Source organism: Leopardus geoffroyi, chromosome B1 (assembly GCF_018350155.1).
Source record: "Leopardus geoffroyi isolate Oge1 chromosome B1, O.geoffroyi_Oge1_pat1.0, whole genome shotgun sequence".
Taxonomy (NCBI): Eukaryota; Metazoa; Chordata; class Mammalia; order Carnivora; family Felidae; genus Leopardus; species Leopardus geoffroyi.
Genome location: NC_059327.1, coordinates 191,809,111 through 191,836,165, shown reverse-complemented (window position 1 = coordinate 191,836,165; position 27,055 = coordinate 191,809,111). Strand labels below are relative to the sequence as shown.

Here is a 27,055-nt window from a genome sequence, read left to right as displayed (position 1 = left end):
CAGATCAGTGCACCATTAAGACTTGATATGTTTTGTTACTGGTGATATTAACCCTTGATCGCCTGGGTCAAGTTGGTGTCCACTGAATTTCTATGAATTATATTGTTATTTATCTTTTTGCTCAAATTGTTCCAGTTTTGGCCTCCAAACTCTTTCAGGTTGCCTCCTGTGTCCCACCCAATATATTCCTATCCTCTTCTGAGCACTTTTTTACTTTCTGGTACCACAAAATGTTCCAAACTCATTTTATATTTTCTCAGTCCCAGCAATGGGAGCAACCACTTCTCCAAGGATCTTTGGTTCCCTTTATTGCAGAAGTTTTATTTCATTAAGTACATATATTGATGTAAATAGAATTCCTGTACTCCAGTGGATCATCTTATTTAATCCGTCTTCATGCAGAAATGATTTTAGAAAGCTCTGTTCTATAGCACTGCTACATAATGATAATTATTTTTTTTGCTCTAACAAAATACTCAGCAATAATGACAGAACACTATTAATAGTCCACCACAGTTTTATCTCTATACCTTATAGACATGTGAGGCCTGCAACTCTGAACTCCAATAACTATAAGAAATGAGGATGTCAGAGCTACATAAACATACCTAGTCTAGGTAAGCACTGAGCACTACTCCACTAAAGAGGGTATTTCTTTTAGAAACAACCTCAATCAGTATTGTCAGAACAATAAGTATGTTTTTTAGGAAAACAAATATGAATAAAGACTCACACACACAAAAAATTAGCATCTAATATGGGCTCACAGATGGTTTGTAGAACTCTAGATTGTTTTACGTTGAAGGAATGAGGTAATTGCAAAGAAAATTGCAAAGAGCCAGTAGGCCATAGCATACCCAAAAGGCTTTGGAGTTCAAACACTACCAGATAATTAGAGTTATATGATCAAATTCGCTAGCATATTTGGTTAGCATCGTGGTTCCAGTTATTCATCAGAAACACTGGCAGCCTCATTTAGTATGTTCACGACAGAAGTAACTCTAGGCAAGCCACTTTAATACCTTACTGGCTTAAATAAAACATAAATTTTCTTAAATAGACATGAAAGCATTTTAACATTTCTAGTTAAAGGGGCACCTGAGTGGCTTAGTCAGTTAAGCAGTTAAATGTCCAACTCTTCATTTCAGCTCAGCTCATGATCTCATGGTCATGAGACTTAGCCCTGCGTCAGACTCTGTGCTAGGTGTGGAGCCTGCTTGAAATTCTCTCTGCCCCTCCCTGCAATGTCCCCCTTCAAAAAAAGGTATACTCTCAAATACTCATACCTAAAGAAGTAAAAAGTAATCTAACATAATAGTCCCCAAATATTTTATATTTTGCTTCAGAAAATGTGTCCTTTCGTTGCACAAATACATTGATATAGGATTTTCACTTTATTAAGTTAATATTTTAAAATTAGTTTTGGTTCTCTGAGCATTCAGAATGTGGAAGGAATTAGAAAAATAGCTACCAGAATTGGCCAACTTTGCAAACTATGCTGAAATTTTCCCTCAAAGTGTTCCACATGGTTGATTGACACAAATGTCTGAAAAATAATTTTTTCCAGTATTTCTTTATATTTTGTTTTACTTCCTGAATGTTACATAGGCTAACAATATATACCAACACATCTTAGCAAAAAGTTTTCCATTTTATTAACTAAGAAACTGATGCACAAAAGTGACTTTTTATTTGTACAAAACAAACACAATACTGTAGTTTGCAATACAAATTTGCAATTTGTATCCTATTAGTGGACAATTCTACTCCCTCAAAACATCCAAAGAATACTATTTGCTGCTGACAGTTTTGAAGCATTACTACTCACTTTTAAGACTGTATGCTACCTTACATCTTGATGTTACTTATTAATTCATGGAATCCTAAAGACCACACTCTTAATAATCAGATGATTTAATGTGGCAGCTAAACTCTCAATGGTCTCCCTTTGTTGATTTATTGTCATTCCATGTAATTGATGATCATGATAATAAATAAAAGTAGCAGCAGTTGTAGATTACTGAGTCCTTACATGCATTATCTCTTCCTCCTCAACTTATTGAGGTATAACTGGTATATAAAAACTGCACATAATTAATGCATACAACCTGGTGGGTTTGGATACATTAACTCTTCTAATCATCACAATAATCCTCTTGAGAAAGCTAGAATTATTCCCATCCTATAGAAATGGAAACAAGTCTTAAAGAGTTAAAAAGTTTGCCCAAGGTCACACAAGGCTGAATATATCAGCCAGGACTAGACTCTTTGTCTAATCCAAAACCCAACATTTTACCTACTATGCCTTACTATGATAAGAGCAGGCCATTTAGATGCCAGTGCCTAGCTTTCTCATACAACAAAAGCAACAAAAATTAGTGCAATCCACCATGGAGTTACTTTTCACTGAATGCCTATTATAAATATGGTACTAAGCTAGATGTTTCATCTACATTATATTAATGATATAATTCACAATGATATGGTATCACCAAGTTAAATAACTTGCCCAATATCATAGCTAATTTAATGGAAAAAAACTGCAAGCAACACATTTAGGTTTGACTCCATAGCCCATATTCTTTTTTCCACCAGAAGCTACAACTGAACACACATGATTAAAACATTAAAACCTTAACCATTATCTTCTATTTTAACAAAACTACATTTTTGGTGGATGAGGACAGACAACAGAGTATAAATATCTATAATTATTGTGCCTCTTCTGCAGATGAGAAAACTAAGTCACAAAAAGGGTTAGTAGTTTGTCAGAATCACATAATATATGGTGGGACAGATTTGAATTCCTATCTGTTCAATTGTGAACTTATGCTTTGGCCCCTTCCATTAAATACAGAAACAGTTTAAAGACTTCACTCAAAACATTTTAAGGAGGAAAACACACACACACACACACACACACACACACACACACACACACACACACAAATATAAATCCATATGGAAAAGGCAGGGGATAACTACAAGTTATTACTAACAAATCAATATTATTAATTGATAACCTTTATAAAACAGTCTGAGAAGGTTGTGGGTATAATGCACAACTAGCCAACAGCAAATAGTAAACTGTAACTGACAGTTCAAATTATATGTAGGCTAAAAATGGCAAGATGGCAATTTATAAACTAATTTATCACATTTCACAAGTATGGTATTTGAAAAAGCCCTCTGCTAGAATCCTAGACTCCTTGTATATTGGTGAGTAAGAGAAATTCAGAAAGAATGAGGTTCTGAAGTACTATGGGGACCAGGAAATTCTTTAAAACAGAATATAGATCATATTAAATGAGACAGACAGGCAAGCTCATATGGTAGGCCTGGCCTATAATTCAGGTGATTTTTACACTAGATTTTCTCATTCACAAAACTACAGTATATGGAAAAAATTATCTGGACTATAATTTCCTAGAAATCAGAATAAGGAAGTGATCAACTCTGTCAAACGATGCTGAAAGGTTAAGTAAGATGAGAACTGATAGCTTCCCTCTGAATAATACAAGATGGAATTACCAAGGAAACTGATAAAACAATTAGTGAAGTAGTAGGAAAGAAAGTCTAATTGGGACAGGTTAAAAAGAAAAGGGGAATTGAGAATTGAAGACAGTAAACGTACAGATAATAAATATTTACTAAATATCTGTGTGTCAGATGCTTGAGATATATTAGTCAACACAAGTACAAAATCCAATTCTTCATGGTGCTTATATTCCAGCAGAAGAAAGACAATACATAGTAAATAAAGGAAGAAGTAAATTATATATGTTAGAATGTAATTGTGCTACAAAAATAAAGAGTAACTTTTTAGTTGTTGTAGAGCTGACGAAAAAGAGAAAATAACTACTTGAAAGAGAGGAAACTGATTAGGCAAGACTTATAAAGTCAACATAATTGGGTGTTTTACTCTAGCCAAGTTTAGCTGGTCAGGGCAAGTGTGTAATATATGAGGAATGGGACTAAAACACAGATAAGGTTCTAATAAGCAAATATGACACAGGAAGAGAAAATTAACGGAGTTAAGATTTTTATATGAAAGATGATCACAGTGATTATTAAGCACACTATCAGAGCTATTCAGCTTCACTTCTGCCACGTCTAGGAGAAGTGAAGTTATGTCTAGGAGACAATGAAGAGTTGAAAATTGGTGTGGTCAATAGACCGGAAATTGTAATGAGGTTAAAAAAATGGGGGGGCAGGATGAGTACTGGAATGAAGTTGTAGTCACAGAAAGAGATGGCTGAAATTAGATTTGAGAGGCGGCAAAGGTCTAGGAATGGTCATGGAGAAAGATGGCTGGAGGGGAATGGAGGAAAAGATCATTGGAAACGAAGAGGTCCAGAGTGTTGAATATATCACCTACATAGAATTTGAAGTCACTAAGAATTGTGATGGGAATAACATTTGGGAGGAATAAAGTGAATAGGTTGGTAGAGGTCCACAACATGATAATATAGATGGAATAGTTTGCTGTCATGTGCTTCAAAGGAGCTCAGGGTTTTGAGTGAGGAGGATGAATAAATGATGGGAAAGCAGCTATAAAGATATTAGAGGTTACCTGCCAATGGTATCATCCTATATTACATAAAGCAAGAAATTAAAAACAGCCAGTAAGGGGAGGGCTACAAAAGCATCTCTTACGAATATGCAGATCTGAGTGACAACAATAAAATAAAGGGAACATTAAGAGGAAGAGCCTGAGGACACAGGAGATTTTTGCTGATTAAAGACCACAAGTTTCAAAAGACAAAGTAGAAATATGGGTGCTTGTAAAGGGATAACTGACTCAAATTTGAGGATAAAAAAGACAAAAGGAGATAAGAATGCAGATGATAATGAGTGACCTGACAGTTGGCCTTTAATTCCTGTCATGGATGGTATTGCAGGTAGAAAAGTGATTTTACCAGAATGCAAAAATCTTAAATCCAGTTCTAATTTTAAGTGTATTTTCTTAGAATTTCATTCATATCTTCCAGATTATGACAAAACAAGAAAAATATTTTCATAAACACCTTTGAACGTGGCCCATAACAGTATGTGAGTTATTTTATGGCACTAATACACAGTTTCCGGAAAGTTCCAAATGGCAACCCATATAGGAGAAATTCGATGTATGACCCACAATGATCTCACAAAGGCACATGTGTGTAAGAAACTCTGGGCATGAATGTATCAGGTCAAATTTACACAGTCACTCATGGATGCCTGCATTTAGAGAAAAGCAATCTAAAAGATTTCTTAGAAGAAATCAAATGCTTTATTAACAGTCATAACCAATTGTTTAGCAAGCCATATTAATATTTATTTCTTGATATAAGATTTAAAAATTAAGAGTTTAAAAGGAAAAGGATCTGTGTTCAGAAAAGGCTGAAAGACTTTATATAAAACCTGGCTACCAATTAATTTAAGGGGAAAGGGTTGGTTAATATCAGCTTTCAACTAACTGCATCAAATATATCAGGAAAGGTCTTTGAAAACAAAAAACCAGAATAGTAGTTGCATGAATGCTAATATGTGTGTGGATAAAAGATAAAGCAGGTGAAACATATTGTATTTTGATGAAGAAAGATTTCATTTTATCATATATTTAGCAGTATGATTCATTCAACTACTATCTTTCCAATTTAGTCAAGTAACCTTCTTTAATTTAAAAATAAAAGATGAGACATCTTCCTGAATCATAAGCTGGTGACTTACACTGCTTCAGGTAATCTGAGAATGCGAAGCAAAAAGTAAAAATAATTTAGTTTACATCTGATGGGGATACTTTGGAAAAGGCATTTTATATCTACATGGCTATGTTTCTACACACTTCAAAACAAACTGATACTCAAACTATACACAGTAACAAACTTAAGTACAGAGTAGGGAAAGGTAAACTATATATACATGCTAATTAATTTCTGTATTCAAATCAAATAAGTAGTAATATTAGAATAGGTAGTGAAACTGGAAGATACCTGGACAGTTTATTAGTACACATTCATAAGTTCAACAAGTATTTCCTGAAGACAGATGTAATAAGTATTGTTCTAAATACTGAGGATACTGCAATTAACAAAAAAAAAGTGCCTGCTTTCATGGAGCTTTCATTCTATTTTAACACTAGAGACAATTTTAGGGTAAACCTCTGGAAGGAATTCAATTTTGAAAAATTTTGAAAAATTTCTGAATAATATTCAAAGCTAGTTAAAAGTTCATCTCTGTAGTAATATACCTCCCCCCCCCATATATTCAACTCTGAAAAAGTATTTTTGACTAGCTTCTAATTATGAGGGATTTGCCAAACTATTTAGTATTTAAGTTTCCTCCAATCTATTATTAAACACTACAAGGAAACTAATCGCTGAAAGTGTCCATGGTTCATAAAAGGGAAAATGGAAGTGTAGAAGAAATATAGCATTTCTCATAGTCCTCTCTAGTCTGCCTAATTCAATTAAAATAACTCTAATCCTAGCTGGCTCATAAGTATAGAATAGGAAAGTCTTCCTACTTAGTACATAAAAGAATCTGGGTGCTCCTCACACAGAACACTTTTTAACTTTTTTTTTTTTTTAACTTCCTGAGGATTCAAATGTTTGTAATAGAACTAAAAGACACATTACTTAACTTCTCTGTGTTTCACTGTCTCTACCTGTTAAAATGATAACAGTACCTACCTCTTAACATTGTTTTCAGATTAAACAAGAATTAAGGCATAAAAAGGTTTCAGTGCTCAATCATAACTGATGACATCAACCATCTCATTACCCTGTGTAGTGGGTTCTTAATAACAGTTTATACTTATCATTATCTTCGTCCCTAAAACCACAGTTAGGAAAAATAATAAACAAGCTATAATAAAGCTATTAAAAGATTTCTTTACATTTTGGCAAGATGATTAACATGCATATATTCCTCAAACTAAGCAAAAGATCAGTATCTGTCGAGTATCAGTAACATTAATGTTACTAATATCCAGAATTCCTGAAAATGGCTGAGTTTGGGAAATTTTCAGGAATCAAATAAAAGCTCCACCAACAATATGCTTTATCAACATTTTATTTATTACTCCAAAGGCTCAGAAGTGTTTCTTATCTTTAAAAACATGTTTATGCCTTTTATTTTCAAGTAGAGTTAACAGTGGAATTAAATAAACAGAGACGTTATCATCACTTAAAGATACTATTATTATCTTCTGGCCTTATCCTAATCCAGACCATATTGGAAACCTCTAAAATGATTTTATTCAAAGAAAATTAAAAAATAAAGAACAAAAACAAAACCAAGTAAATGAGTAGAAAAGTCCTTATGTTTAATTAAATCTGGAAAATCATGTTGGACTACAAATAAAGGAATTAACAAAGATAAGACCTGAAGTTAAAGCAAAAATACTAATAAGAATCTTTCATTTAAAAACTTTGCAATCCTTCAAAGATCGGGAAGAAAGCCAAGATTCACCTCAAATGGAGAGGTCACTAAATATCCATGAACACTCACCCAACCATTGGTAGGAGACCTCTTGAAGACCCAGATGCTTGAATCAGCTGAAATAGTACCAAGTGTTTACTGATTACTCTTAATAGGGCAATGGAGCACAGGTTACTCCATACTATCAAAAATTATAGGTCATAACTATTGATAATTCCAGCGACTACCATTATAAATTACTCAAGGAAAAGAAGACTGAGTAAAGAGTTCTAAGGTGAAACCGTGTGCATGTATGTAAATGTGTACATTTCCTCCAGCTCTATTAGTGATATAAGTCTGATAACATAATTCTTGTAAGTGTAAGTACACTGGCAGAATAAAATTTTTTAAATTAATATGTTATAAACTTCTTAAGGAAAGCATGTAAAATATTAATATGGGTTCAAATAGAAAATTTCTAAAAAAAATAATGTTTTTTTAAAGACAATGCCGATTTCTCAACACTAAGCACTTTAGTAACATACAGGAAAATATTTTCAGTCTCCTGCACTTAAAAAAAATATACAGTTCTTAACCTTAGGTCTTTGAATACACTAATGATTCTTCTAATAAAAGAATTCTCATATTTCAACACATAAAACTCATAACACTGAGGACTAAACAAAAGCCTCCTTGCTCAAAGGTGAAGACTATTTTCAACATTATTGATTAAAATCTAAAAGTTATCAACTTAATAGAACAGTATCTGATGTTAACCTAATTTCAAAGAGGAGTAAAGCAGGGTCAACACCTAGATGAAATACAATAATGTTTTTCTCAGTCTCTGGAAAGTGGGAGGCAGAATGATAACCCTTCCCATCTTACATTCCCCCTATATCATGACTCACTCCAAAGATCTAGTGGTAAAAATTAAGACACTCTACTACTGCAGAAATTGCCAAGAACAAAAAATGGAAGGTTCTATATTTCTATATTTTTCTCAAGCAACTAAGATATAAAAACTACTCTCTGATACATGTGTATCAAGTAAGGTAACAAGTGAAACAAGCCTCATTTGGTTTAAATAGTTTAGACAGGTGAGTAAAAAAGAACATTTGACATTTAAAGTCAAGTAAGCATATTCAAGCTACCAAAGAAACACTGAAATCCCAAGCCAGCAAAAATACTCCAATCTGGCTGATAAATGACTTAACTGTTAGATTTCTAAAGACAGCTTTACAGTATATCTATCACTTATTGAACATGAAAGAACTTTTGAAGTCTTGAGAACAGCAACAAAATAAAGACCAGAAGCATAAAAACACTTCCTGTCTGCCTATAGTAGATGAGGAAAATATCTGATAGTGTCAGGGACAGATTTGAGAAAAAAGTGGAGAAAAGGAATGGCTAATAGAAGACTAGCCCTACAGTAACTAAGAATTCTAATGTCCTAATATGAAGAAAAACTAAAGATAAAAAAAGAAATAATCAAAAATGGGAGTAAAGACTGACATAAAAAAAACTTGCGTGTGAGAAAACTGCAAACATTTTAGACCTCTACTGCAAATTTTAAATGACAAAGTATACCAATATTACCTTTCTTTCGAAAGAGTGCATTTAGGTAATTTTCTGCTTGGCATTCAATCTTTTCAGTGTTGGACTGGCCCTGAGATGATAGTTCCTCTGTTGGTGTTGACTGTGAAGAATCAAGAGATGGTATACAATCCTAAAATTATAAGAAAACAACATAAAAAATCACTTTTTATTATACATGAAATTCCATTAAAAATTGCAAAAAAATATTCTCTAAATGTTCATTTATTCTATCAAATTATATAGAGAGAACATAAAATTTGGGACAGGAGTCAGGAGAAAAGAAATTTAGCTTTGATACCAAATTAGCCTTATTTTTTGGCAAAACTACAGTCAAAAATGGAGGGGGGAGCAGAGTAGATAAAATATATTGCTAAATAAATTCATTAGATAGCAATGCCAATAATGAGAGTTGTAACAACAAAGCAGGTATGTTTACCCACTAATTTGACCAAAATGGGTACAGGTTCTCAAGTTGTCATTTCTTTTCAGCCTTTCTCACACCAGTAAAGAATTAGGACTTTCCACCATACAAGAAGATGCTGCTTGTCTAGTTTATGCCTTGTTTATATTAGACACTAAATATTTAATCATTTACACAGGAAATAACTGTGATATCCAAAAGACTTCAAGAGAGTAAAAGGCTAAAAAGTAGTACCGCATTATCCTCCAGCTACAGATTCCTAAGAAAGACTACAGGGTGGTCTCAAATCAAACTAGGCCTCTAAACTCACTGTCATCTACCTAAATACAAAACAGATCTAAACTGAACTTCATGAGTCAGGGAGCTATAAGGAAGAAATGTGAAATAAGCAAAAAAGATGAGTGTTTTGTGATTTCACCTGCAAGTTAAGCTAAATGTTAGACTTTAAAATATTCTTCACATTACCAAAATCAAGTATTTAAATTTCCACTGTAAATCACCAATTTTCAGAAAAAATTCAGTTAAAAAAATTGTGTTACAATTGTGCAATTAGTTTAGAAATAATTTCATAGCACTAAAACTTACACTGACTGCTTCTCTCTGTAGATTACAAAATGAACATTTTTCATCCATAGACCAGTCAGTCAGCTCTTCTGGTTCACAGTCTTTAAAAGAGGGAAAAATATTCATTAAGTATACTAACTTTATTAAAACAAATAAAATTACCACTCTCCACAGCAATGGCTCATATAAAAAAACTAACTACTAATAGTAAAGGGAGAAGGCCTAACTTTGAAATTAAAGTGATGACCTCTAGAAAGAAATAACAGAGAAGGCTGTAAGGAGAGTAATTTGCACTATTATGGGACAAAGTATCAAGAACAATGAGCTGGTTATAAATTAATTTTCTAACAATAGGCTCTTAAGTATCATCTAACCTTCTAAAAGATTCAATTTATCATTACCTATTAATTTTTAATTTTCACTATGAAAGAAATCAAAACAGGGAGATATGGGGACAAAATAAATAAATTTTGCACATCATGAAAGCAACATAAAACAGAGAAAATGGAGTAAAGCACCAGAAAAGCCCACAGATTTGAGAAAATGGAATGCTGTCCAAAAAAATAGAAATCCATAGCTAAAGAGATCCGATTTTTATTACATTGTTTAAAGGTGTTGTTGCAAGAGTTAGAGTAGAAGGCAGGTAAACATGTTATATTATTCAACACAAAACATTTTTTTTCACAGGAATGTTTCATATAAGTCAACTATTACAATACAAAGATTGTACAAAACAAACATATAATGAAGAAATTTTATGAAGATAGAATATCATTGCCATCCTAACTATACTTGGTATAGACAGTGATTTTTCAAAGTTCCTTCTTGCAGTAAAACTCTCCATCTCTTTTCCCAAATAAATTTTTACACAGAACCTCAAATATATGAAACCATTATCACCTGAGGCAGTTACCCTGGTACTAATTTGAAAAGCACTGGGGTATACCACAGTAATTTTCCTTCATACTTTTGAAATACATAATGAAGTTGAATACATGTTTCTACTAAACTACACAGAAAATAAGCTTACTTTTGTTGGAATAATAATAAATAAATAAGAGTGAGGACCAGCCTCTAAGCAATTTTTGCATCAATCCAGATACACAAATCAGAGTAGAAGATAGTATGATGTGATGGAGTATAAAGTATATAGTGATAGCTCCCTTAGGTTTTAACAGTGGTCCAGAAATATTCCCATTATTTATCTAAACTTAGAAATGGTAGGAAATGGGAGCATGAAACCCAGTATAGGGCAATGTAAAGATAACTGGATTTAAAGTCTCCAAAAATCTGTAATGGAACTTACTGGTTGTAACCTTGTCAAGTCACAACGTTTTTGTTTTAATTTTCACATCTGTAAAGTAAGGATCCCACTACTTAACTTGTGGATCACATGAAAAAATGTGAAAATATTTTATAAACTCTAAAACACCATGCAAAGGCTAGTTACTATCAAAACAGGATCATCAGTCATTATTTTTTAAATTTATACAATCACAAATATATTTAATAAGGTTAACTTGCATAAGACAGATAATTTTAATATATCAGTTTAAGAAAACTGATCACTTTTTTGTAAACAACCTGATTAATCAAAAGTTTAAGCAATCTATACAATTAGAAACCCAGAACTGTAGTTATGTAGGTGTATAATTTTCTTCAACCTTTCAGCCTGTCACTATAGAATAATACATTCACACTCCGGAATGTGGAATTGTGCAATGTCTCTTCCTGATCAGTGGAATGAATGTGGGAGAAGTGGAAGTATACTCTTCCAAGCTGATGCTTTAAAAGGTATGGCAAGTTCCCCCAGTTCTGTTGAGTTTCTACCTTGCAACACGAAAAGAACTTGCCCAACACAGCCATTACTCCTTCCGACTGGCACCTGGAATCATCAGGAGAAGTGATTCCTGAAGTCCAGTGAATCAGATCACCCAATGAGCAAGCAATAGATTTTAGAGCTCTTTGTTATGCAGTATTACTGTGCAAAAACTTGCCTCATAGGCTAAGCATAATAACTTTGATAGATCAAGGAAATCATATTGCTTTTTTATTATGGCCTCATGAATAAAAAATATGAAAGATATCTAGCACTGTGCTTTTTTTTTTTTTTTTCAACGTTTATTTATTTTTGGGACAGAGAGAGACAGAGCATAAACGGGGGAGGGGCAGAGAGAGAGGGAGACACAGGATCGGAAACAGGCTCCAGGCTCTGAGCCATCAGCCCAGAGCCTGACGCGGGGCTCGAAATCCCGGACCGCGAGATCGTGACCTGGCTGAAGTCGGATGCTTAACCGACTGCGCCACCCAGGCGCCCCAGCACTGTGCTTTTTTAAAAAATAGCTGGTAGTCCTGGAGAAGAGGTATTTTTGAAAAACTATTATAAGGTTTCATGAAGTTTCAGTGATAAATATGTTGAACTGAGGAACAACTTTGGATTAATTAAAACAATTACCAGCTGTAAAATAAATTGGGCATGCTCAGATTATCTCATTTATTTTAGTTATTTTAGAAGTTCTTCAGAGAGATGTTAATTAAAGTAAATCCCTATGTGGTTAAATAAACAGCACTGAATAAATCAAAATTATATAAATGCCATTAAATTTTGCTGGGTTAAAAAAACTATGACTTTACTTACAAATATTTAATAACTACTCTTTCTACATCAACTTTTGATTTTGAGTTCAAATAAATGATGATGAGACACATTTTTTTTTATTTATTGGAAAAAAATTTTTGAAAAACTCTAAGCCAGATTTGTTTGTCCAGATTATCTTTTCATGTCACAAAAAATAAATACTGCAACAAAATACATTAATTTTATCTCTCAAACAAAATAAGACAATAAATCAGATATCCCTAAAATAAGTTGCCTCTTATTCTGAAATTTTAATACATGAAGCTATAAATTCAAAAAGGGCCAAAGTTTGTATCTCACAGAAAAGGCAATGTCATAATGAAAACGGATAGTAAATGACTAACAAAAGATCAACATTTTCACCATGGGTATATACTCATGGGCAAAGTTTGGTTCTAATCATTTTACCTAATCTATCTTGGAAAGATAACAGACTTTGAAATTAGAGAGCCTTGGAACTGAGATATCTTTCCAAATACTAGATGTGGCCTTTGGCAAGTTACTTTCCCTGGCGTCAATTTCCTCATCCGTTAAAATGAGGATAATAATTACACCTTAAGACTGTAGTAACAAAATTAAATAAGAATGTATGAAGAACACCTAACAAGTCCAATTGGTGGTACTCTCATTTTCTTTTAGATAATCATACTTCCTTTGAATGTTTTTATTCTCTTCAGTACCCTTTAACCACAAGAAATAAATGTAAAGTTCCCAAAGACAAAGCCCAATGAAAAGTGAAAAAAGAGAATACTGAACTAGATTGATCATGAAGGTCATGAAAAAGTAGTTATGTTGATTTTTTTTTAATTTTATAAATGTTCATTCATTTTTGAGAGAGAGAGAGATAGAGAGAGACAGCGTGCCCAGGAGTGAGCATGAGCAGTGGAGGGGCAGAGAGAGAGGGAGATACAGAATCCAAAGCAGGCTCCAGGCTCTGAGCTGTCCACACAGAGCCTGAGGCAGGGCTCCAACTGACAAACCAGGAGACCATGACCTGAGCTGAAGTCGAATGCTTAACCAACTGAGCCACCCAGGTTACCCCTAACAAATGTTGACTTTGAGGGAAGATACTGAACATTGGGCAATGTTATTAAAAAATAAAATTTCATTATGAAATTACATAGTAACTATACTGAAAAGTACAAAGAAGAAAAACTATTTGTAATTCCATCATCCAGAGATAATGATTAACATTTTGCAATATATCCTTCCAGTTTATATTCTAGGTCTTTTCAAAAATGAGCATCAGCAGATTCTTTGAAAACATCAATAAAAGTGATAAACCTCTACCCAGCCTAACCAAGTAAAGAAAAAGAAAATATCAGAAGTGAAAGATGGGCCATCACTACAGATTCTATGAATAATAAAAAAATAAAAAAATATTATGAACAATATCAGTTGGACAAATTCCTTGAAAGACACTATCTACCAAATTTCAAACAAAAAATAGAAAATCTCAATAGAACTATATATACTAAAGAAATTAAATCAATAATCAATAACCCACCAAAACAAGAAAACTCCAATCCAGATGGTTTCTCTACAATCTGTTCCAGAAAATAAAAGCAGAAGGAATACTTCCTCATTCTAACATTATTATCTATCATCATTACCTAGCTACCAAAAACTGTCTGAACAGACACCTCATCCAAGAATATATGCAGATCGCAAATAAGCTTATGAAAAGATGCTCAATATCATTTGCCGAGATGCTCAATATCATATGCTGCTAGAGAATTGCAAATTAAGATGAGCTACCACTACACAGCTACTAGAATAGTTTAAGTCCGAAACACTGACAACATCAAATGCTGGTGTGGATGCAGAGCAAAAGGAACTTAAATTCATCACTGGTAAGAACACAAAATAGTACGGCCACTTTTGAAGATAAGTCTTACAGTTTCTTCAAAGTTTAACATAATCTTTCCATACTTATCTAGCAATGGGGCTCCTAAGTATTTACACAAATGAGCTGGAAAGTTATGTCTACATAAAACCTGTACACAAATGTTTACAGTAGCTTTATTAGTAATTACCAAAACTTGGAAGTGACCCAAATGTCTTTTAAGTAGACTGTGGTACATCTAACCAAGGCAGTATTATTCAGTAATAAAAAGAAATGAGCTGTGATGCCATGAAAAGACACAGGAAACTCATATGCATATTGTTCAGTGAAAGAAGGGAGTCTGAAAAGACTAAATACTGTATGATTTCAATTATATGACATTATGGAGAAGAAAAAAAAAACAGTAAAAAGAGCAGAGGATTGGGGACAGAGGAAAGAACTAAAAAGGTGATGAATACAGGTGATTTTTAGGCCAGTGAAACTATTGTGTTGGATATTATAGTGTGGATACATGACTGTGCATTTGCCAAAATGCAGACAACTGTACAACATGTATACTTAACTATGAGGCTTTAATTAATAAAATATATTGATATTGGCTCATTAACTGTAACAAATGTACCACACTAATGAAAGATATTAACATAGAGAAACCTTGAAGGGGGATTATATGGGAAATCTTTGTACTTTCTACTTGATTTTTTTCTGTAAATTTAAACTGCTCCAAAAATGCTATTTAAAAAATTAGGATATTATACACATGTTTATTTGTCACAAATATTTCCTATGCTCAAATATACTTCTAAATCATTTTTAACAGATACGCATGGTTCATCAAACAGATGCATCGTAACTTATTTAATCAATACCCTATTTTTGGATACTTAGTCTTGGGATTATAAATAGCATGATGAATACACTTGGATAAGTTTTTGTGTACACATTGATAAGAGCTAATATAATTTACCTAACTATAAAATACAGCAATATTAGATTCTCTGGTTTTAATATAGATAATCAATTCATATTAGAAAACTACTGACTTAATACTAGGCCATGAATTCCTAGTAGTTCCTTTCCTCACCGCTAATCACAGTTCCTTACACAAAATAAGCATTCAAAATATTTCATCTAACAAAAAGGTAATACACAATGGGGAAAAAGACATCTCTTCAATAAATGCTAAGAAAACCGGGTAGCTACATGTAAAAGAATGAAACTGGACCGCTTTCTCACATCATACACAAAAATAAAGTCAAAATGGATTAATGACCTAATTGTGAGACCTGAAACCTTAAAATTCCTAAAAGAGAACACAAGCAGTAATTTCTCTGACATTAGTGGTAGCAATATTTTTCTAGATATGTCTCCTAGGGCAAAGGAAACAAAAACAAAAATAAACTATTGGGACCACATCAAAATAAAAAGTTTCTGCAGAGAAAAGGAAACCATCAACAAAGCAAAAAGACAACCTACAGAATGGGAAAAGATATTTGCAAATGATATATCTGATAAGAGGTTAACATCCAAAATATATAAAGAATTTATTCATCTCAATAACAAAAAACCCACAAATAATCCACCTAAAATATGAACATGAATAGACATTTTTCCAAATGACCGCAGGCACATGAAAAGATGCTCAACATCACTCATCATCACGGAAATGCAAATCAAAAGTACAATGAGATATCACCTTATACCTGTCAGAATGGCTAAAATCAAAAAGGCAAACAAGTGATGGGTATTAAGGAGGGCACTTGTTGTGATGAACACTGGGTGTTGTATGTAAGTGATGAATCACTAAATTCTATACCTGAAACTAATATTACACTGTATGTTAACTGACTAGAATTTAAATAAAAACTTGATTTAAAAAATGCAAGAAACAACAAGAGTTGGAGAGGATGTAGAGAAAAAGAAACTCTTGTACACCGTTAGTGGGAAGAAAAATTGGTACATCAGTGTGGAGAGTCTTCAAAAAATTAAAAATAGAAATGCCATATGATCCAGTAATTCCAATACTATTTACCCCAAAAAAACCCAAAACACTAATTCAAAAAGATACATGCACGCCTATGTTTTACTGAAGCATTATTTACAATAACCTAAAGATGGGAAGCAACAACCCAGTGTCCATTGATAGATGAATGGATAAGAAAGATGCGAGATGCACATACATACTAAAATATTACACAGCCTTAAAAAAGGATGAGATTATGCCATTTGTGACAGCACGGGTGGACCTAGAGAGTATTATAAGTGAAACAAGTCAGACTGGGAAAAACCAATACCATATGATTTCAATCATGTGGAAACTAAAAAAAAAAAAAAAAAATCAAATCAATAAACAAAAGCACAACTGGACCTACACAGAGAATAAACTGGTGGTTCCAAAGGTAAGGAAGGGGTGGGTGGGGTGGGAGGACAGGCAAAATGGATGAAGGGGGGTGGGGAATAATAGGCTTCCAGTTATGGAATGAATAAGTCACAGGAATAAAAGGCACAGCACAGGGAATATAGTCAATATTGTAATAGTACTGTATGATGACAGGTGATAGCTATACTTGGGGTGAGCATAACATATAGAGAAGTCCAATCACTATGTGCACACCTGAAACTAATGTGACATTGTGTATCAACTATACTCAGATTAAAAAAAAATTGGGGGGAAGGGGGGCCAGAGTGGCTCAGTCAGTTAAGTGTCTGACTCTTGATTTCAGCTGGGGTCATGACCATGGGATTGAGCCTTGTGCGAGCTCCATGCTGAGCATGGAATCTGCTTAAGATTCTATCTCTCCCTCTGCCCCTCTCCCCCACTTGTGGTCTCTCTCTAAAATTAAAAAAAAAATTTTTTTAATGTTTCACCTAATAAATCTTAAAAAATTGTTTTGTGCAGCACCTGGGTGGCTCAGTCAGTTGAGCATCTGACCCTTGATTTCAGCTCAGGTCCTAATCCAGGGTCATGGGATCCAGCCTCAAGCTGAGTTCTGCACTAAGCATGGAGTCTGCTTGATATTTTCTCTCCTTCTGCCCCTCTCCCCTACTCACACACTCTCTCTCTCTCAAAAATAAAAATAAAAACAAATAAAAAATAAAAAGTAATTTTGTTGTCTCCACCATCATAGTGTTTAGAGTTGAAAAAAGGATATTATGTCAAAGATATTAAACTTCAGTCAGTGGTACAGTCAGGGGTCAGCAAAGCTTTTCCATAAACAGCCAAATAGTAAATATTTTAGGTTTTGCAGGCCATACCATCTGTCACACCACTCAACTCTACTGTTGTAGTATAAAAGCAGACAGAAAATATTTCAACAAATAAGAGGGGCTGTTTCCAATAAAACTTTATTAACAGGACAATTAAATTTGAACTTCACATAATTTTCACATGCCATAAACTATTAATCTTCTTTTGTTTTTTTCCCCACTATTTAAAAATGTAAAAATTACTCATAGCTTAGAGGCCATTCAAAAGTCAACAAGCTGTATTTGCCCCACATGCTATAGCTTGCAGACCTCTGATATAATCTCCCTTCCAAATGTAGACACACCTAGAGAAAAACCAGTAAGGATCTATCAGCCCGTTTACATAGGCCTACTGCACTCTTTTCGTATTTTTGTAAATATTCACAGCCACAAATAAATCAGATGATCCCATAGGTGGAAGAAACCAGCTCACAAATAAGACATGAGAAAGGACTGACTAAAGCAGAAAAAAAGGGAATTTTTGCTTAAAAGTTTAATTTTTTAATAAAAAATAATTTGGAGTAATATACAAGAATCTTTTGCTACGTAATATACTTAGTTTCTGGGTTTTGCAAAATAATAAAGGTTCAGATTTCCAATGATTTATCTGAAAACATACACTAATCTATTTGAATTCTGCATACAAATTTCTTTAGCGAGAAATCCCTATACTTGTAGTCTCAGCATCTAAATATTAAACCATTTTTAACATTGGCAACAAAACAAGCACACTTATTTATAAGAGGTAAGAAAGAAGCTGGAGATGTCTATAATGGATAGTTTTTACATGCCTTTTCAAAAGGCTCTACATTTTTTATTTAATTTTCCTTCAAAATATATGGCTGTCTTCATCCTTGCACAGATTACAGATTTATTGCTATTATATTATCATTCTTAAAGCTACAATTTAATTAGAAGCTTTTTTTTTAATCATAAAAGCAGAAAAAGGAGGAAGAATTTACCTAAGAAACCTGATGAAAGAGTATCTGAGGGTGAAAAAAAGGCAATGAATATGTGCTTATATGCAAGTTCCAAAGCTTAGCTAATTTTGTTAACTCCTCTCACCAAAAAAAGCACTAAAAAGGACATAAAGTATAAGATCTATCTGAATTTAAATAAATGGAATGAGATATACTGCAATGGGTGATTGAATCAACTAAGTAAATTAATTATAAATAGATCTACAATGAAATACTGTTAAGAAAGATGAAAGATGATCTAGGCGTTATACACCAAAATGATATACCAGTGAACACAATATGCACAGAAACTATATACACTGTGCGTAGAGTATACACTACTATAATAAAAGAATAAATATACACAAGCACATATCTTACATTTATATAAAAATGTTTAAAGGTTATCTATGGATTGTGGGACCAGGAGTAATGTTTTTCTTTCTGGCTTATCTGTATTTTCAAATTCCCTAAAATAAACATGTAAAACGTTCATACTATAGGAATACTAGCCTAGAAACAAAAAACAAAGCATTTATTTCCTTAGAACATTCTGCCCTTTGCATAATAAACAATTTCTGAATGAACATAAATATACACATACATATACAATGTATAAACAAATGAAAGTAGGGGAAGCAACAGGCTAAGAGTCTTAAGTTGTAATTTGGGTTACCAGAAGACAATTAAATATAATGTTGACTTCTGACATGAATGATGAGAGCAGGTTAAGAAAGGAAGGCTGAAGAAATAGGTCAAGCATAGGTTTAATTTTTGTTTCTTTAAATGTTTCCTTTGTTCATTTGTAAGCTCAGAAATATAGGTGAAATTACAGTTAGTACTGCTAAAAAATATATCAGGTAAAAATACTTAATTCAGTGTTGAATTATGACAAGATGAGAAATGATTAAAGTTAAAAGAAATAAAAAATGATCTTAGCTATAAGAATAATAAAACACAAGAACAAGCACATTTTGGAATCTTCATTCTTAAAGTCGTGTTCTACATGTGTATCAATTCATCTCACTGAAGACAGGTGGTTGGGACAAATGATCTTTCACAGATACTTTCAGATCTACAATTTATAACTCAATTATCCTGCTCAACATTAATAAAGAAAGAGCAGAAAACTCTGACTACTCCCATCATCACTTCCTCAACTCCCACCATCACTCCCTCAACTTAAAGACTTATTTATACAGAAGAGAGAAGGGCCTGTAGAGATGTCTTGGGTCTTGGTAGAATGGCAGGTACCACAGGATAGAAGGTAACAGAGTTAGTACATAAAACTGACCCCATACAAGACTCAGAAATAATTTGATCAAAATCAAAGCAGTAAATCTATACTAGCACTACCCATTTTGTGAATAAACAGGAATATAATTTCAGATGTCTACAAAACTGTTCTTTCCTAGTGCTCTACATTTCCAAGCAAGCAATAAAACAATTGAACTAGGGTATCACAGTAATTATATCATAAATCAAAATCTTCCACTAGGATTTATGCTACAGCATTTGAAAGAGATGGCTATACTACATAACAAATAGTATTATACATAAATATAAGATTCTGAACACACATGGCAGGATTTTTCAGAATGACAATCTGATTTCCAGGCTGCCTATCTCATGAGCAACAGAAAATATTTACTTAAATCTTCTTTAAGAATAAGTGAGGACACATAATATGTAATAAAAATTAAATTGTACCATTAAGCCAAAAACAAGCTTCAGTTTCCATTTTGATCAGTGTACTAAAGTTTTTAAAAAGATTTATAAAACAAAATATTTGGATTTTATTTACTCATTTAAAAATACTAATTAAACAAGACCACAAATTCATATTTAATATAAAGTTAGCATAGAACAACCATTTTTTGTTTATTAAATGGGACAGAGTTTTAAAATAAAATTTAAAAAGCATTACCTTCAAATAAACTGAGGTCTCTTCGTAGCCGTGGTCCATAAAGCCCTTCTAAAATACTCTCAAAACCTGTGTTGTAAAAGAGAGAAAAATATATAACCTACTGGAAGAGTTAATTTTATAATAATCAAAAACCATGAACTCTATATGATTTAGAAATTTATAAATTTTACATACTATAAGGTGTCATTTTTCCTTAATGTGTATTAAGCTGAAGTAGGCAACACACAATAAACAATCAAACAATGACTATCAGAAATCACATGATTGTGAAATTATTCAAATGTAAATATTCACAACTACAACAAGTAAATATCTTTGTTACTTAGAAATATTCTGAGGTTGAAATATTATAAGCAGTAATAATTTTGTAGACAGAATAAAAAACAAAACATGTACTACATTCCAGTTTATATTTGTTATAAAAAATGTTAACGTAAAAGAAAGTAGCATCTTTAACCTCAGTTAAAAGAATGAGTAAATGAATGAGAAAATCTTGCTGTGAAAAGTATGATGTGCAAAATTTAAATCTACATACTTGTATAAATGAAAACACAACAATTTTTTCATGGTTATGGACTGCCTTGTTTTAAGGAAAAAATTACTGAATATCTTGTCAGGTTAACAAGACCCTAATTCATGAATTTACAAGAGTATTCTACCTTCTGAATATACTGATTTTAGTATTTTACAATTTTCTTTTTGAAGTCTGTACCTGTATCTTATTCAATTTTAAGCAATTAATAAACTACAAGGCATCTCAAGAAAAATGACCAGAACGGCAAAATAACCAGGAAACCAAGAAAAGGAACTTAGGGAAGAAAACAACTTAAAGGTAGCATGATGGCTCTGAACAAAGAAAACTAAAGTAGATTTTTTTTTAGTGGTATTCCTAAATTATAAAACAGTGGAAATACTTCTATAGAAATGTTTCATAAATCATAAAATGTTTTATTTTTTAAAAATGTTTATTTATTTTGAGAGAGAACGTGTGCAAGCATGGAAGGAGAGAGGAGAGAGAGAATCTAGGCAAGCTCCATGCTGTCAACAAGGAGCCCGGGATGGGGCTCGATCCCACAAACCATGAAATCATGATGTGAGCCAAAATCGAGAGCTGGATGGTCAACCGACTGAGTCACCCAGTCACCCCCATAAGATGCTTTAAAAAAAATGTTTTTTAGTATCTTTGAAATCAAGATGTATATTAAAATCAATGGTGTGTTATAGCCAAGGAGTGGCAACATTTTTTTCATTTAGTATAACATGAAGAAATAATACAACTTACAACTGATGTCTTAGATTTGATAAGATAGTTATCATGATACTTGGTAAACACGTACTTAATAAAATCTTCGTTAAACGATTCAGTACTAGTTCCAACAGTGGAAATTTCAGGCAGAAAGTGAATGAACTATCACGAGAGAGAGCTTTCAAGAATGCCTCATCAGGGAAATACAAATCAAAACCACACTGATATACCACTTCATGCCAGTCAGAGTGGCTAAAATGAACAAACCAGGAGACTATAGATGCTGGAGAGTATGTGGAGAAGCAGGAACCCTCTTGCACCGTTGGTGGGAATGCAAACGGGTGCAGCCACTCTGGAAAACAGTGTGGAGGTTCCTCAAAAAATTAAAAATAGAACTACCCTATGACCCAGCAATAGCACTGCTAGGAATTTACCCCAGGGATACAGGAGTGCTGATATATAGGGGCACTTGTACCCCAATGTTTATAGCAGCACTCTCAACAATAGCCAAATTATGGAAAGAGCCTAAATGTCCATCAGCTGATGAATGGATAAAGAAACTGTGGTTTATATACACAATGGAATACTACGTGGCAATGAGAAAGAATGAAATATGGCGTTTTGTAGCAACGTGGATGGAACTGGAGAGTGTTATGCTAAGTGAAATAAGCCATACAGAGAAAGACAGATACCATATGTTTTCACTCTTATGTGGATCCTGAGAAACTTAACAGAAGACCATGGTGGGAGGGGAAGGAAAAAAAAAAAAGGTTAGAGGGGGAGGGAGCCAAACCATAAGAGACTCTTAAAAAACTGAGAATAAACTGAGGGTTGATGGGGGGTGGGAGGGTGGGGAGGGTGGGTGATGGGCATTGAGGAGGGCACCTGTTGGGATGAGCACTAGGTGTTGTATATGGAAACCAATTTGACAATAAATTTCATATTAAAAAAATAGAATTAAAAAATAAAATAAAATAAACCAAAAAATAAAAAAACAAAAATAAACATTTAAAAAAATTAAAAAAAAAAAAAAAAAGGATGCTATATAAAAGACTTCCAGTTTGGGTAAAGACTCAGACTGAAAGAACCCCAAATCTCTTTCTATTACTAAGATATTCTATTTACCAATGTGCTCCAAAAATAACATTGTAAACAATTATTTTAAGATGTTTTTCTGTGACATATATTGGACAAAATGTATAAGCCTATATAATGTATTCCCTATGTAAGCCAACTGAATTTAAATGCTGAATGTTTCCTAGATTTGTTTGAAAAGAAGAAAACAAATAAGGACTTACACTTTTGTTTTATTGAGTTTCTCAGCTCCTCTCTAGATAACACCAAGGTCTTACATATATCCTGTTAATTATTTATTCATAGTGCATAGTGTTGGTGCTACCATAAACATCTTTAATCAAAAGTTTTGTTTCTGGAAATCAATTACGGAAACATAATTGATGTTTGTATATTGACTCAATATCTAGCAACATTGCTAAATTCTCTATAAAAACTTATCTGGATATTCTTTACATACACAAACACATCATCTATAGAGAATGGTAGTTTTGTTTTCTCCTTTCAAATCCTTACTGCTTTCTTTTTTCCTGTTCTTGCCTTACCACCTTAGCTAAAGCCTCCATTATGATACTGAAAATTAGTGATGATAGTAGACGTCCTTGACTTTGTGAAAATTAATAAAAGGAAATTTCATTTAGAATGGAGGCAGGAGGCCAGCAGTGGGAACTCTCATGTCCTATCACTAGTTGTCAACTGCAGCCTAAATGAAGAGAGGGACTTTGCATGTGGATACTACCTGACTGTCCCAGAAGGAAAAAAGAAGGCTTTCCTCCTCCCCTGGCAACAGTTTAGCCAATGAGAGACTGTCATAACTCAGCCAATGAAAGGCCACTATACTCTGAACTCCCAGTTGGCTCCAATGTTTATAAGAGCCCACCCAACTTCCTCCTTTTCCTCTATAAAAAAAGAAACTTGTTCAGGGGACTTGCCTATGGTTTTGCCCCAGCTTGCTTGTCCAGGATGACAAGTCTCTGCTATTCCTAAATAAATCCATCTTTCGCTGGTAAAATAACTCAGTTTTATTTTGAAGGTTAACTTCTTATGTCCGATCTAAGTGTGAAAGCATTCAAAGTTTCATCATTAAATATAATGTTGGCTACATTCTTTTAAAATAACACCACTTGGGGCACCTGGGGGGCTCAGTCGGTTAAGCATCCAACTTTGGCCCAGTTCATAATCTCACGTTAGTGGGTACAACCCCTCAACAGGTTCTCTGTTCTCAGTGAGGAGTCTGCTTCGGATCCTCCAAAGAGAGAGATGCAGAAACTGAAGCGGGCTCCAGGCTCTAAGCTGTTAGCACAGAGCCTGACACAAGGCTTAAACTCACCAACCACGTGATCACGACCTGAACCAAAGTCGGAGGCTTAACTGAGTGAGCCACCGGCACCCAAGGTATTCTGTTTCTTATGTTACTGCCCATTTCAACTATATTTCTCAATTTACTTGCATAAAATGTTTCAGTATATGTTTTTATCTAATGTCCAACAACGTCAGCAGCTGTGTCCTTTTTGCTTCTTATTCCTTACTTTGGTTATTTATGCTTTCTCTTTTTTCTCAATCAAGCTCATTAAAGATTTCTCAATTTTTTTTTTTAATTTAAAAAGAACCTTCTTTTGATTCCTTGATCTCTTTTGTATGTGTGTTTTCTTATCCACTAATTTATGCTCCTGCTTTTATTTCATGTCCTCTATTTTGAGTTTATTTGGCTCTTATTTTTCCTTTTTAAATGAATGTTTATCTCATTAACTTTCAGCTGTTCTTCTTTCCTAACATGTATTTAAAGCTATCAATTTCCATCTAAGTACTCCTTTAAGCTGCATTCCACAACTTTTGATACATTCGTATTCTCTCATCATTTGGTCAAAATATTTCCTAATTTCTATTATGACTACTTTTTGGACCCATGGGTTTTGGAAGCATATTTCTTAATTTATTTGAAGAAACTGCCCAATATAATTTCAATCCTTTGAAATTTTCTGAGATTATGTGGTTGATATAGACAACTTTTGAAAATTCTCTACATATACTTGAAAAGAACATGCACTCTAAATTGGTGGATACAGCATTCTGTATTTGTTCATTAGGTTAGCATGTTAACTGTACTCTTTAAATTATCCTTATTCATTTCTGTTATGTCTCTTCTCAGTTGTTGAGAAAAGTATCTTAAATCTTCCATAAAATTGTGACCTTTTTCTATTTCTTTGTTGTTTTATATATTTTTGAGGCTGTATTATCAAGTGTTTATAATTTTATAACTTTCATAGCTTCCTGGTGAATAGAACTTTATACAATTATGAAGTCACCTAATTTATTTCTAGCAATGAGTTTTGCATTAGACTATATGGTCTAATATTATACATTGACTATATGGTCTAATATTATACAGCTATAAAATAAAACATTTTTTGGTATTGTTTCCATGATAGGTCTTTTTCAATTATTTTACAAACTTCCTGTATCGTTAATGTGGAATATCTTTTTAAAAACACTCTGAGGGAAAAAAAATAAAATAAAAACACTCTGACATTTTGTCTGAAGTTAGTAATTTAAATTTAAAAGTTACCAATATATTTGGGTTTAAATTTTTATCTACTTTTTTTCTATTTGTATCAAGGTGCTATGTTTCTGTTTCTCTCCTTTGTTGCAAATTCTGGAATTGACTGAATATTCTTCATTCCATTTGTTCTTCTCAGTTTGAAAATTGTGTCCTTTATTTCTATGCTTTTCTTAAGTTAACCCTGAAATCAGGATATAAATCTAAAGTTAATCAAATCTTTACCCATCATTGCAAGACTCAGACCTCCTCCCCATATACGCTATCGCTCTGTGTACTTTCCCGAGCATTATGTTCTTTTATGTTTAGAGACATATTTACCCTTGTCTTTGCTCTTCGTTACTGATTATAACTCAAAGCATGCTTCTTGGACTACTTTTCTTCTGCGTAAAGTAATTCCTTTAGTGAGCATCTGTTGCTGACAACACCCTTCATAAGACTGAATAAAAGTGTCTAAGTCATCCTCATTATATACTTTATGTTGCTTTCTTCTGTATTTTACCTCTCTCTTTTCATAACTGTATTATGGTTAATTTCTTCTACTCTATATATATTCCATTTCACAAATTCCCTCTATTGTACAATCTGACAAACATACCCTCTGATTTAGAGTCAACTTTAAAGAGATATAATTTTCATACAATACCACGTATCCATTTTAAGGATAAAGTTCAATAAATTTTGACAAATGCATACTTTCATTTAATCAAGAACACAATCAAGACAGAATATTTCCATCAGCTCAAATGGTACCCTTGTGCCATTTTGAGTAAATTGCCTGAAATAATCCAAAGCCCAAAGAAACACTAATCTATTTTGTCATTATAAACTAGACTTGTCTTTTCTAGAGCTGCATCTAAATGGAATCACAAAATACACACTCTTTTGTATCTCGCTTCTTTTGACCAATAGTCTGAAATTTATTCATGGTGTTACATGTATCAGTAGTATTTTCCTTTTAATTGTGGAGATGTATTCTGTTATATGGATATATTATAAATCATCAATTCTCATGTTAATCGTCATTTGGGTTATTTAGAATGTGTGACTATTATAAATAAAGCTGGTATGTACATGCATGTATAAATCTTTATAAATATATCATATTTCTCTAATAAATATCTAAGATTGTTATTGCTGAAGTTAGTTGTAGAGTTGCTTTGGTTTGTTGTTAAAATTTTAAGAAACCAAATAGTCATTTTTGCAAAATGGCTATAGTCTTTTACATTCCCACCAGTAATAATACAAGAGATCCAGCTGCACCAGAACCTTATCAACTTTCGCACTCTAATGAATGTGCATGTGGTTGTAATCTGCAGCTCCTTGATGACTAAAAACTGTTAGCATTCTTTCTATTGAAATGTCTCTATTCTGTTTTGTAACAGAATAATGCTGGCCTCATAAAGCAAACCAAGAAGATAGCTATTCTCTATTTCCTGAGTTTGTATATTTTAATATTTATTCATTAACTATAAATCAGACCTGAAGTTTGCTTTATGGTAAGGTTTTAAATTATAATTCAGTTTTTTTAATCAATAAAAAATACTCAGATTATCTAGTTCTTACCTAAGTCATTT

General features: G+C 33.0%; 1 protein-coding gene across 14 annotated transcripts in view; it reads right to left on the bottom strand.

The window, feature by feature from the left end:
* LCORL (ligand dependent nuclear receptor corepressor like) overlaps positions 1–27,055 on the bottom strand; it is a 164,661-nt gene that overhangs the window by 96,699 nt on the left and 40,907 nt on the right. For 10 of the 14 annotated variants that reach the window (XM_045474424.1, XM_045474423.1, XM_045474430.1 and 7 more), the window contains exons 2-4: positions 20,602–20,667; positions 10,007–10,086; positions 9,001–9,130 (exon numbers count right to left, since the gene is read on the bottom strand). In XM_045474424.1, the coding sequence (XP_045330380.1) occupies positions 9,001–9,130; positions 10,007–10,086; positions 20,602–20,667 (276 nt within the window). Of the gene's footprint in view, positions 1–7,494; positions 7,542–9,000; positions 9,131–10,006; positions 10,087–20,601; positions 20,668–27,055 lie in introns of those variants that run through there. The other 4 variants (XM_045474425.1, XM_045474426.1, XM_045474435.1 and 1 more) reach the window with 3 other exon arrangements.